At 42.1% G+C, this 16063-nt stretch overlaps 1 protein-coding gene across 2 annotated transcripts in view; it reads right to left on the reverse strand.

Annotated features, from left to right (window-relative positions):
- The window catches only part of LOC122553618 (GTP cyclohydrolase 1-like), a 40532-nt gene extending 27346 nt beyond the window's left edge, over positions 1-13186 (reverse strand). Inside the window, exon 1 of one of the 2 annotated variants that reach the window (XM_043697704.1) lies at positions 12099-13186. In XM_043697704.1, the coding sequence (XP_043553639.1) occupies positions 12099-12435 (337 nt within the window). In that variant the 5' untranslated portion in view covers positions 12436-13186. The remainder of the gene's footprint in view (positions 1-12098) is intronic. The other variant, XM_043697702.1, reaches the window with a different exon arrangement.
- Between the last annotated feature and the right edge of the window lie 2877 nt (positions 13187-16063).

The following is a 16063-nucleotide window of genomic DNA, read 5'->3' on the forward strand; positions in this document are numbered from 1 at the left end:
TTCTAGTCAGTCCTGCCCTGGGGAAAAGTCTCTGGCTACTGACTCTATCCATACCTCTCATTACCTTGTATACCTCGATCAGGTCACCTCTCTTCCTCCTTCTCTCCAGAGAGAAAGGTCCAAACTTAGTCAACTTCTCTTAGTAAGACAAGCCCTCCAGTCCAGGCAGCATCCTGGTAAACCTTCTTTGCAACCTCTCCAAAGCCTCTGTATCTTTCCTATAATAGGGCAACCAGAACTGGACACAATATTCCAAATATGGTCTCACCAGGGGTTGTAGTGCTGCAGCAAAACCTTGCGGCTCTTAAGCCCCATGTTAATGAAAACCAAAACACCATGCGCTTTCTTAACAACCCTATCCACTTGGGTGGCAACTTTGAGGGATCTATGCACTTGAACACCAAGATCCCACTGTTCCTCCACACTGCCAAGAATCCTATAGTCAGCATTCAAGTTCAACCTTCCAAAATGCATCACTTCGCATTTATCCAGGTTGAACTCCATCTGCCATTTCTCAGCCCAGGGTCTGCATCCTGCAGTAGCCCTCAATCCTATCAACGGCACCTCCAACCTTTGTGTCATCGGCAAATTTACAAACCCACCCCTTAACCTCCTCATCCAAGTCATTTATAAAAACTACAAAAAGCAGAGGCAGAAGAACAGAGCCCTGCGGGACACCACTCACCACTGACCTCCAGACAGAATACTTTTCATCTACAACCACTCTCTGCCTTCTGTCAGCCAACCAATTCTGAATCCAGACAGCCAAATATCCCTGTATCCCATACCTCCTGACTTTATGAATGAGCCTACCATGGGGAACCTTATCAAATGCCTTGCTGAAGTCCATATATACCACACCCACTCTTCGACTATCGTTGATCTGTCTCGTCACCTCCTCAAAGAACTCAATAGGATTTGTGAGGCATGACCTGCCCCTCACAAAGCCATGCTGACTGCCTTTAATAACCTTATGCTTTTCCAAATAGTCATAAATCCTATCCCCCAGAATTCTTTCCAAAACCTTGCTGACCACAGAGTTAAGACTGACTGTTCTGTAATTGCCAGGGATTTCCCTATTACCCTTTTTGAAAAGAGGAACAACATTCGCCTCCCTCCAATCCTCCGGTATGACTCCTATGGAGAGTGAGGCGGCAAAGATCTTTGCCGGCGGCTTAGCAACCTCCTTTCTCACTTCCCAGAGCAACCTATGATAAATCTGGTCTGGCCCTGGGGACTTATCAATCTTTATGTTTGCCAAAATTTCCAGCACATAACTTCATCAATCTTGATCTGATCAAGCCTGTTTCCCTGCTCATCAAAGTTCTCATTCACAACAAAGTCCCTTTCCTTAGTGAAAACCAAAACAAAAAACTCATTTAGGGCTTCCCCATCTGCTCAGACTCCATGCATAAGTTCCCTACGCTACCTTCTCCTACCTTCTCCTGATCATTCTCTTATTCCTCACATATGAGTAAAATGCCGTTGGGTTCTCCCTAATCCTTCCTGCCAAGCCTTTTGCGTGCCCCTCCTGGCTCTCTTCAGTCCATTTGTGCTCCTTTCTAGCCTCCCTGTAATCCTCTAAAGCTGTGCTAGATCCTTGCTTCCTCCACCTTATGTAAGCTGCCTTCTTCCTTTTGAAGAGAAGCTCCCCTGTTCTCGTTATCCAAGGTTCCTTAATCTTGCCCCTTCATGCCTGTCTTAGAGGAACAAAATTGTCCATCACTTACAACAACTGCTCCTTAAAAGTCTCCACATGTCTGTTGTGCCCTTTTCTATGGAACAATTGCTCTCAATCTGTACTTCCCAACTCCTGTCTGGTAGCATCATGATTTCCTTCACCCCAATTAAATATCTTCCCTTGGTAACTGCTCCTTTCCCTCTCCAAGGCTATGGTAAATGTGAGGCAGTTGCGGTCACTGTCACCAAAGTGTTCTCCTACCGCGAGATCTGACACCTGTCCTGGCTTATTACTGAGCACCAAATCCAAAATGGCCTCTCCCCTCATCGCTGTCTACTTACTGAGTAAGGAAACCCTTGTGAACACACCTGACAAAAACGGCTCCATCCAAACCATCTGCACTAAGGAGGTCCCAGTCAATATTGGGAAAGTTGAAGTGACCCATAACAACAACCTCTCTTAGTGACCCTGTAAAACCCACATCTCCGTTATGGCCACAACATCATAGTCCCAAGTACTGATCCATGTTCTAAATTCATCACTCTTATTTCTGACACTCCTTGAGTCAAAGCAGACACACTTTAACTGATCCCTTGTTTGATATGTGCCAATAAGAACTTTACAATGGAATCAAGTGAAAAGCCTAAAAATTTCATATCAATCATCAGATATAATCTCAGCACTAATTATTTGACTAAATAACCCAGAAGTTTTAAATATTTATTTACTAATATTCATTAGTAAATATACCTTTACAAGGTGATTGGATCATCACCAGTATTATGTTCATATTCTGGAATTTTGTGTTTTGATCCCTAAAAAGGTAGGACTGGCTTTTCACAAGAGGTAAAAGGAAAAATTACATTCTTTAGGCCAAACATCATGAAGTTGACTTTTGCACTGGATATACTTTTCCACAGTAGCTTCTACAGATCAAAGTGTACAAGCTGACCCAGTGTGTTCAGCCACAAAAATGATGTTTTTGCATATACCTGGTGCCTAAGTTGACCCCTGTTTTTAAAAGAATTTCAGGTAAATTCAAACATTACGGTATAATATGAATGTAAAAGAAATCTCCTTAGGTCACCAATATCATTGCAGCATGAAGCTACTAGGAAGGTTGAAAGTGAACTAGATAGATTGGGGTCTCTAAGATCAATCCTTACCACTGCTCAACAGAATGCATGAGCTCTCTAATGGATGGCAGCAGCAAATCATCCTTCCTGGTAGGGATTTACTGGACGCACTGGGTCTTGTATGGTAAAGGAAAACTAATTGATTCTATAACAGGAGGTTCTCATTTTAGAACATAAGAGCTAGGAGCAGGAGTAGGCCATCCGGCCCTTCGAGCCTGCTCCGCCACTCAATAAAGTCATGGCTAATCTTTTCATGGACTCAGCTCCACTTACCCGTCTTCTCACCGTGTCCCTTAATTCCTTTATTGTTCAAAAAAAATCTGCCTTAGCTTTAAAAGCATTTACTGAAGTAGCATCGACTACTTCACTGGGCAGGGAATTCCTTAGATTCACAATCCTCTGGGTAAATAAGTTCCTTCTCAATTCAGTCCTAAATCTGCTCCCTCTAATCTTGAGGCTATGCCCTCTTGTTCTATCTTATCTAATCCCTTCATAACTTTATATGTTTCTATAAGATTTCCGCCTCCCCCCCATTCTTCTGCATTCCAGCGAATCTCCTCATAAGCCAACCCCCTCAACTCCAGAATCAACCTAGTGAACCTTCCCTGCACCCCCTGCAGTGTCAGTACATCCTATCTCAAGTAAGGAAAGCAGATTTAGTTTATTGTGTGAATGAAACTATGTGCCCATAAGAATATGAGAATGATAACCCAGATGGTGGGTCTTACTCCTCTGATCCTAAACTGTTCCGTCTACAATTCTATATGTTGTCATGGTGAATAGTACTTAAGACACTTCTCAGCATTAACCTTTGACCCTTACACATGTGCCTCCCATGGTTTCTCTAACCTCCACCCCCAACTATTGTGAATATTTCTACACTTATGTACATAATTTCTCTAACTAGTTCACAATTCCTTATGCCTTTATTGGTCCATTGTAATATCGGAAGCATCTTTAACCTCATGAATAGGTTGGCTGTCCTTTCCAAACAGGCTGTATTTTTTTCACCATCCTCAAAGTCTGAAATTTCTTTTCTCAAATGTGTCCAGAATCTGTGGACATTGGTTGAACCGTAAGTAATTAAAAAGGCAAATAGAATTTTAGCCTTTATTATTACAGAGTTAGAGTTAGAGTTAGAAAATAGCGAAGTCTTCTTAAGTCATGTACCTGGAATAGTGTGTACAGTTTTGGACCCCATCTTTAAACAAAAGGATGCAAAAAAAACCTTTTATAAATAAAACAAAGTTTTCCCTTGCCCACAGGAATTTTTAACTTTACTTGAGAGCCTCCAGTGTCTGTCCACTCTCTGGCTGAACACTGACCTGGGGACACTGTACAAAATACCAGCACCTGATAAAATCTATAACTGCTTCGGTGCAACTTGTGCTTCAACTCTATGGAGTTCCAAATTTGTTTTATTCTGTAATGCATCTCTTACCAGTCTGAAATGCTTTTTAGCATTGATTGTAGTTCCTGCCTCATTGAATCTTGCCATTAACCTCTCTCCTGTAGAGTTCGCAAATGTTCAGCAGCAGCCCAGAGGTCTATGGGTGAGTTAGGGTTCAATATAATGCCGATGAATTTGAATAGGTTTCCAAATCCAACATTTCCTGGGTACCCATTAAGTTTAAGTGAGCCTGCATTCTTGGAACTCTCAAAGTTTAAAAGGAGATTTTTGGAGCCTTTTGGAGACGCAGGAGAATAGTCCATCAGATTTTCAAAATCCAGGGCCATTGTCTCGGTCAGCTGAGTCAGAAATTGCACAGCGGTCAACATGCAACCCCAGTCTATCTGGCAGAAACAACCATCCGGCTTCCAGAATTTGAGTCAACATTTCCAGTAAATGAACATAATGCTTCCCCTTTCTGCTCTTTTTGAATTCAAGTTATTTTGAAACCTGGTACAATTAGTCACTCATAGATGCAGATGAAGTTACAGAAGTAAATTCAAGAGCACATGTAGTTTGAGCTTGAGCACAATTATATAACAGACCTGTTATATAGGGCAGTGTCAATGGACACATACCTTTAACTGAATAGCAAGGTATTAAGTAACTGCATTTGTTTTACAATCATAAATACAATTGCATGTTTCGCAAGCAAACTAAGAGCTGCAGGAGATACCAGATGGAAAATATATTGCAAGCTTGCATTATATTCTTATGGTAGAAGATATTAGCAAGTACATATGTTGCATTCAAATTTATTTCTGATATTTAAGTCACTATAATGAGCACCTTGGCTCAAGTAGATGCCCTCCCAGGAAATGAAATTTGGAAGACCAGATTTTAAGCTAAATATTTGGGTTGGGGTGTTTATATGTTGAAATGTTAAAAACGGCCACTGTTAGAAAACCAACACAATCCCTTTCATTTACACATCTCAACAATGTTCTTTTAAAGACCTGCAGTAAAGTCTCTTGGGAATAGCAGATCTGTAAACTCTCAAATCCCCAGTGTCAGAGGCCTGGGCACAGCAGGTACTGAAGACTCAAATGCAAGGAAGCCTTTGAAATACTGAATCAGGACAGGTGCCTTGTCCACATCAAAGCTTTTTGATTGTTGGCTGGTTCCGTTAATGCTGTTTCAGCGCTTTGGAGGGATTGTCAACATTTGGAGGTGATTTCTGCTACCTCACAAAGCTCAGGCTTTTTCCAAGTTAAAAAGATCATTACTGACAATCTGCAGTCTACTAAAACAAGAATTCTTAGCCAAGTGGACATGCACCGCCAATAATCAAGGTCTCCATAAACCCTGAATTTCTTTTGTCTTCAAATCCTTCTAGGAACCTGCTGACCTCTTCAGGATTTCATATCAAGATGACAGATGAAGGCACAAAATGAGAAGGATGTCATTCTTTACTGACTACTTAGTCACAGATCCTAGAGGTCAGGATGCACATGAGTGACCAAGGTACTCATACTCAAAAGGTGTGGTGCTGGAAAAGCACAGCAGGACAGGAGGCATCCAAGGAGCAGGAGAGTTGACGTTTTGGGCATAAGCCCTTCATCAGGAAAGCGGTGGGGGGAGGTGGGCAAGGGGCCTGAGAGATAAATGGGAGCCGGGGGGAAGGTAGTTTGGAATTGACGTCATGTGGTTGGTGGGCCCCAATGCGAAGATGAGGCATTCATCTGTCAGGTGGCTTGGATTTGGTGGTGGAGGGGGCCCAGGACTTGCATGTGGGAAGGGGGTGGGGTTTAAAGTGGTTGGCCATAAGGCAGTGGGGTTTTTAGGTGCATGTGTCCCGGAAATATTCTCTGAATCGTTCAACAAGGTGACATCCTCCCCAATGTAGATGAGACCAAATTGAGAGCAACGGACACAGTAGATAGGTTGTTTGGATGTGCAGGAAAGTCTCTGCTGCATGTAGAAGGATCCTTTGGGGCCTTGGATGGAGGTGAGGGGGGAGTACCTCTTGCCATGGCAGGGAAGGTACTCACAGATAATCCATGAATATTTATTGATTGAAAATGATCCAGAATGCTTTCATGCATACCTGTGCAAAATATTCTGAAAGCTGCCATGATGTCTTCATAATGCACTATTCACATTCCCCTCCGATTTTTACTCTTTCAAACCTACATAAGATGGCTTCTTGGAAATACAGGCTATGCACAAAGGATGTAACTGAGAACTCTTAAAATTTGTTCACAGATTATGGCCCATCTCAAATTGTCCTCAAGAAAGTGTTGAGCTGTCTGCTTTGAACCACTGTACTGCTGTTCTTTTGGGAGTATTCATACCTACAGTGCTCTTCGAAAGGAACTTCTGTGTTTTGACACAGTAACAATGGCTGAACAACAATATAGTCACAAGTCAGGCTGGTTAGTTGCTTGGAAAGGAATTTGCAGGTAGTGGTGTTTCCATGTATCTGCTGTCCTTTTCCTTATCGAAGTCTGAGGTTGGGGTCTTGAATGTGCTGCTGAATGAGTCTGGTGAGTTGCTGAATTGCATTTTATGGATGATACACATTGTTACCACTGGGCATCAGTGATGGAGGAATTGAATATTATTACTTTTAGGAATAAGAGAGCAGAATTTTTCTTCAGAAAGGTGCGTAAGTTGTACAACATTAAAGTCAGAGGCTCTGTTGCATTCATACAACATGGAGTCAGCATCCAAGTACAGCAAGCACTTAAAAATCAACGCATCGTTTGCTTTTTATTGTTTGTAGGACAAGTATGTCACATTGCTGCAATTGTAGAGGACTTTGGTAAAACCATACCTGAAACAGTGTACAAATTTGATCTGAATACTTAAACAAGATTATATGAATGGAGGCAGTACAGGGATGTTCCACTTGATTGATTCCTGGGGTAAAAGAATTCTGCTATGGTGGAGGACCAAGTAAATAGAATGTATATTCTTTAGAATTTAGAAGAATAAAATCTGGGCTCGATGAACCATATAAGAATCGGAAGGGACCTGACAGGTCAGACATAGGCTATTTCTTGCTAGTTGGGGGATCTAGAAGATGGGATCAAAGTCTCAGGATAAGGCACTGATCACTTAGCATTGAGGCAAGAAGAAATCCTTTCACTCAGTTAAAAGTCTTTGGAATTCTCTACTCTAGAGATTTGTGGATACTCCATCGATGATTTTAAGGCTGAGTTTTGGTCTCAGTAAAAGGAGAGATGGAAAGTGGACAGCCCACTGACCAAAATCTAGACATAATGGCACTTCTACTCGAAGTTGATACCTGTAATCTAAATTGCCTGCCTGATGTTTCCATACATCACACAAACCATCACACCACACTTGCAATACTGAAACAGATCCAAAAAGGACAAAACTTTGGCCAAGAAGCCACAAGGATATGGAAACTACCTTGGTTAGTCTTTGAATGAAGTGGCTCAAGAATGTTGTATTTCAGCCATGAGGCATGTTCTATCCCAGAACAAAAATATAAGCCAAAATTGCTACTTGACACATCACATACACCTTTGACAAAAGTAAACAAGGCCTGCATACTTATTAGTGCATCCGAAGATCAGAACTACACAGCTAACTATTAATTCTCAATATGATTCACAAATTGCAAAGAGAGTATATAATACATATAATAACCAGCTCTGGATAAAACATGACATTCAAGTTTAACTTTAGTTATTAAAAAGCCAAGGGACGAATGTTCCTAAAAATAGATCATCGTCTGCTTAATTCCTGAAATCCACTTTACTCTACCTTTCCACTCAGCTATCCTGCAGTTATAATTATAGTTCTTCTGGAACACAAGAGTCATGGAGATGTACAGCATGGAAACAGACCCTTTGGTCCAACCCATCCAGGCCGACCAGCTATCCCAACCCAATCTAGTCCCACTTGTCAGCACCCGGCCCATATCCCTTCCTATTCATATACCCATCCAAATGCCTCTTAAATGTTGCAATTGTACCAGCCTCCTCCACATCCTCTGGCAGCTCATTCCATACCCGTACCACCCTGTGTGTGAAAAGGTTGCTCCTTGGGTCTCTTCATTCTTTCCCCTCTCACCCTAAACCTATGCCGTCTAGTTCTGGACTCCCCAATCCCAGGGAAAAGACTTTGCCTATTTACCCTATCTATGCTCATTCCATACCCGTACCACCCTGTGTGTGAAAAGGTTGCTCCTTTGGTCTCTTCATTCTTTCCCCTCCCACCCTAAACCTATGCCATCTAGTTCTGGACTCCCCAATCCCAGGGAAAAGACTTTGCCTATTTACCCTATCTATTTCCCTCATGATTTTATAAACCTCTATAAGGTCACCCCTCAGCCTCCGACGCTCCAGGGAAAATAGCCCGGCCTGTTCAGCCTCACCCTATAGCTCAAATCCTCCAACCCTGGCAACATCCTTGGAAATCTTTTCTGAACCCTTTCAAGTTTCTCAACATCTTTCCGACAGGAAGGAGACCAGAATTGCATGCAATATTCCAAAGGTGGCCTAACCAATGTCCTGTACAGCCACAACATGACCTCCCAACACCTGTACTCCACACTCCGACCAATAAAGGAAAGCACACCAAACGCCTTCTTCACTATCCTATCCACCTGCGACTCCACTTTCAAGGAGCTATGAACCTGTACTCCAAGGTCTCTTTGCTCAGCAACACTCCCTCGGACCTTACCATCAAGTGTATAAGTCCCGCTAAGATTTGCTTTTTCAAGATGCAGCACCTCTCATTTATTGGAATTAAACTCCATCTGCCACTTCTGAGCCCATTGGCCCATCTGGTTCAGATCCTGTTGTAAACTGAGGTAACCCTCTTCGCTGTCCACTACGCCTCCAATTTTGGTATCATCAGCAAACTTACTAACTGTACCTCATATGCTCACATCCAAATCATTTATGTAAATGACAAAAAGTAGAGGGCCCAGCACCGATCCTTGTGGCACTCCACTGGTCACAGGCCTCCAGTCTGTAAAACAACCCTCCACCATCACCCACTGTCTTCTACCTTTGAGCCAGTTCTGTATCCAAATGGCTAGTTCTCCCTGTATTCTGTGAGATCTAACCTTGCTAACCAGTCTCCCATGGGGAACCTTGTCGAACGCCTTACTAAAGTCCATTTAGATCACATCTACCGCTCTGCCCTCTCTTTGTTACTTCCTCAAAAAACTCAAGTTTGTGAGACATGATTTCCCATGTACAAAGCCATGTTGACTATGTCCTTTTTGCCCTCCTGATTTCCCTCTTAAGTATACTCCTATTTCCTTTATACTCTTCTAAGGATTCACTCGTTCTATCCTGTACATCCACATACTGAATCAGAAAATTGTCTTATACACACTTAACAAATTCCTCTCCATCTCAACCCTTAACATTATGGCAGTCCCAGTCTATGTTTGGAAAGTTACAATCCCCTACTATAACTACCCTATTATTCTTACAGATAGCTGAGATCTTCTTACAAGTTTGTTTCTCAATTTCCCTCTGACTATTGGGGGGTCTATAATACAATCCTAATAAGGTGATCATCCCTTTCTTATTTCTCAGTTCCATCCTAATAACTTCCCTGGATATATTTCTGGGAATATCTTTCCTCAGCACAGCTGTAATGCTATCCCTTGTCAAAAATGCCACTCCCCCTCCTCCCTTGTCTCCCTTTCTATCCTTCTTGTAGTATTTGTATCCTGGAACATTAAGCTGGTAGTCCTGCCCATCCCTGAGCCATGTTTCTGTAATTGCTATGATATCCCAGTCCCATGTTCCTTACAATGCCCTGAGTTCATCTGCCTTCCCTGTTAGGCCTCTTGCATTGAAATAAATGCAGTTTAATTTATTAGTCCTACTTTGTCCCTGCCTGCCCTGACTTTGACTCGCTTCTGTTCTCAACTGTCTCAGTCTCAGAGTGATGTCTTTCCTCACTATCTCCCTGGGTTCCCCCCACCCCACCTCACTAGTTTAAATCCTCCCGAGCAGCTCTAGCAAATTTCCCTGTCAGTATATTAGTCCCTTCCAATTTAGGTGCAATCCTTCCTTCGTGTAGAGGTCACTTCTACCCCAAAAGAGATTCCAATGATCCAAAAATGTGAATCCTCTCCCTTACACCAGCTCCTCAGCCATGTATTCATCTGCTCTATCCTCCTATTCCTACCCTCACTAGCTCGTAGCAACAGGAGTAATCCAGATATTACTACTCTCCAGGACCTCCTTTTTACATTTCTGCCTAACTCTAAGTAACCTCCCTTCAGAATCTCAACCTTTTCCCTTCCAATGTCGTTGGTTCCAATGTGGACAATGACCTTTTGCTGGCCCCTCTCCCCCGTGAGAACATTCTGCACCCTCTCTGAGACATCCTTGATCCTGGCACCAGGGAAACAACACACCATTCTGCTTTATCGCTGCTGGCCACAGAAACGTCTGTCTGTACCTCGGGCTAGAGAGTCCCCTAACATAATTGATCTCTTGGAACCCGACGTATCTTTCGTTGCATTAGAACCAGTCTCAATACCAGAAACTTGGCTGTTTGTGCTATGTGCCTCTGAGAATCCATCACCCCCTACATTTTCCAAAACAGCATACAGTGCAAGTAATAAATCAATGAGATATTGAAGATACAGGTGCAGTTAATATATTCCAACAAAAAGGTTAGTTTTGATGAGTCATGCTAGGCACAAAAGCATAAACGCATTGGGCAAATGCAAAATTAAAAATTTGCTTGCAATTAGAATCATTATGGATGCGAAAGCATGGAATTCAAGCTCTCTTACATGGGGACATGGCATAAATGACCACCTGAATGATAACCTGTATTTTACATAATTGATTGAAATTGAAATAGGAAAGATTGTATTTTATTTCAAACAGCAACTTCAAACTCTTAAATATTATCAAAAAGACCAAGTTCTAGGAACTGTGTCTGGTTATTTCTGTAAAGAAGTGTAACAGTGCTCAAGAATTGCTGAAGAATTACTGTATATGGCCTCATTTTCCATAAAGCTTCATTGATTTCCACTTTCAGTACAAAGGTCTTTGCAGATTTGTTTTCACGTTGTCACTTTGATTCAGCAAATGGTCAGGGGACTACAAGCTGAAACAAACCTCAATAATGGACAGGGTTACTACTGCGTACGCTTAATGCCAATGACTTAATTCAAAAGGTTTGACAACAATAGGTGTGCTATTAGGGACACTCAATTACTGGCATTATTTCAAAGAATGAGTTTTTAAAAGTCATGCATCAAACTGATGGCCCCTTAGTTCAGTGGATTCTGAATATCAGGGGCACACGCATTGAACTGTAGAATACGAATGCACTGGTACTTCAGGGAAGCCTTAGGGAGGCAGGAACACATCCCTCTTTGCCCACCCCCACCCCCATCCTCTGCCCCCAAACGTTGAACATGGCTACACTGATAACATTCTGGGTCTTTAATGTTTTAGTTAAAGCCATGTTTCCTTACCCTCTTGGCTGAAATCGATGGTGCAAGTAGGGGAACAGAGAATTAACAAATCTGTTTTAACATTATGGTAGAGAGAGATATTTTATTGGGGCGCCGCCGATCAAGCTTCTAGTGAGAAATAACCCACAGTTGTAGAGAAACTAAAATAAATTTCCCACAAATTAAGAATGTATCTTTCAACAGCAGAGATATCAATTCCAAACCATCCCAAAACGAAAAGGTCTTTTTTCCCCAACAAAAATCAAACATTGTTATTAAGACAGCCACCGGGAAACTCCCGAAACATTTGAAGTTGTCACTCACGGAGCGGAAGAGGAAGGAAAGGAATAAAAAAATTAAAAGTTTTAAGAAGGTGGAAGGAGAGGAGCCCCTGTCTTCCATGTCAGCTGGGTTTACCTGAAATCTTTTCCTGGTAACCCTTGGTAAAGAACTGCATGGCAGTGGCGGCTCTCCACGGCGTCTTGAGGAGACCCTGTCGCTCTGGGTCCTCGCCAAGTCCCTTCAGGATCGAGGAATAGGCGGCTTCCAGACTCGGCAGGTTCAGCTGGTTGTCTTCGATGCTGCGGGTCCGCTCCTCCTGCCACTGAGCCGCCGCTCCTCGCTGCCACTCCGAGTGCCCATTCACCCAGGCGCCGGTAACAGCCCCACTAGGCATGGGCATCTTGACCGAAGTGGTGCCGCCACTCAGCCCCTCGGCCTTGCCCCCTTTAACTAAGGGTTTTCCGTAATCCATGAGTATGGAGCAGAAGTTGGAGCAACAGCAGACGGGCAAGCGAAGAGACAAAGTAGAGTGTGTGTTTGTGTGTGAACAGGTGGCTGGTCATTCAAACACAAACCCAGTTTCCGGCTCCTTTCCATACAGGGAGAGCTGGACTGGCACCCAATCATTGGCTGTAGGGAAATCCACGCAGAGGTGCGTCATTCACATTCATTGACAATTATCTGAGATCAGCTTCAAGTGTCCAGATCAGAACAGACAACCCAGTCTCAGTCTCCGTCACAGTGACAGACAGAAAGAACCTGGGAACAGTCAGCAGAGGTGATCCAGTGTCAGTCAGCCCAGCCTCATCCATGTTACGTACGACTAGCTGCTAGTGTGTCATCAGACTATTAGCTAACTTCTGAATTTTCGCCCTCCATTTCACAATTAAAGTTTTTCCCAGAACTTGGTACGTTGGTAAAAACCGAAAGAAGGAAATGAGAAACAAACACAGTAGGCAGGCCTGGCAGCATCTGTGGGGCGAAATTAGTTAACGTTTCTGGTCGTGCCTTAAAAGGCAATTATGTAAGCACTGTCGTTTACTGTAAATACCTATCTGTTTCACTTTTCCGCAGCAGAAAGTTTGCGTGATCGACAGCAGTGGCCGATTCTTACATTTTTAAAAAAGGCAAAAGTTACATTGGTATAAAAGTGTCCTTAGCAGAATGTTAACTGATCTCTAAAAGGAAACCCATAACAGAATCATTGCAGACAGAATCAAAGCACTAATCTTTTCTGTTACAATCGCTGCAGCATTTAAAAATGGAATGATTCCAGTCACTAAAATAACAAAAATGACCAAATGATCTGTGAAAAAAAGAAATATTTAAGAAAGCTTGACCTACTTTTTATATTTGGAAACTTCAGTGCTCCAAAGCATATGCATTGGCCAATAATAAAACTGTATGGTTTTATTCTCATCTTTCTGTTCAGGAGATTCAGTGAAGTATCATCACGGGACGTAAAGAAAGTCTAGGGCCCTGGGTTTAAATTCCGCCACTGCAGTTGGTGGAATTTGAATTCAATGAAAAAAAATCTGGAGGCTAACAATCTAATAATGGCCATTAAAACCATTTCCAATTGTCAGGAAAAACCCATCTGGTTCACTAATGTCATTTAGGGAAGGAAACTGCTATCCTTACCTGGTCTGGTAAGACCCACCACAAAGTGATTGACTCTAATCAACCCTCAGGACAATTAGGGATGGGCAATGAATGAATAAAAATAAATTCAGTTGTAATTTTCTGACTTCATTTCAGACTGGCAAACATAACATATAAACAAAAGGAATTGTCATGTAACATTATTTACCGTAATAGCTCCCTACATTCAAGGAAGAAATGATTACCTAATTTCCTAATCTAAGTTCAGAAGACTATGAATGAAGTGAACACATCTTGTGTAACAGGACTTACCATTGCAAGACATTTCCTGTACTTTTCAGTTTGGTACCTAACACATGTTAAACCTTTTTAAAAAGTCTTGATAAAATTTGTACACGTTTCTTCCACTGAAAATACTTGGCCCTCACTGGCCTTCACGTTAACTGCAATTTGATCCAAGCACAAATTGGATTTTACAAATCTCAATCCAACTGCAATGAATTACTAATTAGCAATTCAGTTGCAACAGCTATGCTATTTCATTATCTTCTGTGAAGAAGCACTGGACTCTGATTGGCACAGCCCTACATGCAACATATTAGATGTGGGAATCCTGATATTACCACTTCTCAAAACACCAAAATCAATAGCAGATAAAAACACTGTAGATGGCAGTTGCTACTACTTTTTTCTCAATTTTGGCACAACCGCATGTACACAAAATGGTGCATGAACTGCATTTTTATTAAAATAGCTGGTTCAGTCCCCTTTTAGTTTTTAATGTTACAATTTAAAAATAATCAGTAGCAAAGTTTTAATCTGAAACACAATAAAGGTTCATTTATTATGCAACCATTGCTGAAAGCTATTAAGTTTTTAAAAAGTGTGATCTACAATACAATAAGGTTAAAAGTAGTTATGGGTAAAAGATATGTATAAAGATGAAAAATCTGTCAGTCAGTCAGTCTGTTCCCATCGAAAGCCATTACTTGATTTAAGATCCTTGTTCCAAGGTGAAGGAATTGAACAGCCTAACTTCAATTCAGCAGCTATAATCGTTTCTTCTGGCTGGAGATTTATCCTATAAGTGGATTGAGCAGATCTAGTTCTGGGCAGTTCTGAAAAGTTCTTTACCTTGCTTTTGCAGCACTGAAGCGTGTTGTCTTCAGTAGCTTGGTTCAGTCTGGGTGCCCTTTAACATGCATTTTTCTCCAACTTCCCATCAAGAACACCCCCCCCCCCCGCCTTTCCATGAAGGAATGTTTCAGAAACCTGCTTGGAGATCTGCCAAATATGGCATCTCACAACCAGTCTTATACGGATCAAAAACTTTGATACAGCTGCTATGTTAACTTCAACAAATCATTTTTTCCACAAAGGAAGGTCAATAATGCTGAAATTCTTCATGGTGTCCTTCAGTTTCATGCTTTTCTCAGAAGCTTTGAATTCCCACATCTTTAATAGAAGCCATTATGTTGTCTAAGTGTAAATCAAGTATTAATTAAGTGTGTATCGATGTGGTTGATCCAAGTTAACACATCAGTCCGTTTGCCGACATTGAATCAACAAGGAATGGGATGACCTTCAAGAGCAACTACAGATTTCTGTGTCCATTGTTACAGACAGATTTTTAAAAAAACAGCATAGATAATAAGTTGTTGTGGTTGTGTTAGCCGAACTGGGAATTTGTGTTGCAGACGTTTCGTCCCCTGTCTAGGTGGCATCCTCAGTGCTTGGGCTACAGATTTCTGTGTCCATTGTTACAGACAGATTTTTAAAAAAACAACATAGATAATAAGTTGTTGTGGTTGTGTTAGCCGAACTGGGAATTTGTGTTGCAGACGTTTCGTCCCCTGTCTAGGTGGCATCCTCAGTGCTTGGGAGCCTCCTGTGAAGCGCTTCTGTGATATTTCCTCCGGCATTTGTAGTGGTTTGAATCTGCTGCTTCCGGTTGTCAGTTCCAGCTGTCTGCTGCAGTGGTCGGTATATTGGGTCTAGGTCGATGTGCTTATTGATTGAATCTGTGGATGAGTGCCATGCCTCTAGGAATTCCCTGGCTGTTCTCTGTTTGGCTTGTCCTATAATAGTAGTGTTGTCCCAGTCGAACTCATGTTGCTTGTCATCTGAGTGTGTGGCTACTAAGGATAGCTGGTCATGTCGTTTCGTGGCTAGTTGGTGTTCATGGATACGGATCGTTAGCTGTCTTCCTGTTTGTCCTATGTAGGGTTTTGTGCAGTCCTTGCATGGGATTTTGTACACTACATAGACAGCTAATGACCCGCATCCATGAACACCAACTAGCCACGAAACGACACAACCAGCTATCCTTAGTAGCCACACACACAGATGACAAGCAACATGAATTCGACTGGGACAACACTACTATTATAGGACAAGCCAAACAGAGAACAGCCAGGAAATTCCTAGCGGCATGGCACTCATCCACAGATTCAAATCAATAAGCACATCGACCTGGACACAATATACCGACCACTGCA

This window comes from Chiloscyllium plagiosum, chromosome 10, assembly GCF_004010195.1.
Source record: "Chiloscyllium plagiosum isolate BGI_BamShark_2017 chromosome 10, ASM401019v2, whole genome shotgun sequence".
Lineage (NCBI taxonomy): Eukaryota > Metazoa > Chordata > Chondrichthyes > Orectolobiformes > Hemiscylliidae > Chiloscyllium > Chiloscyllium plagiosum.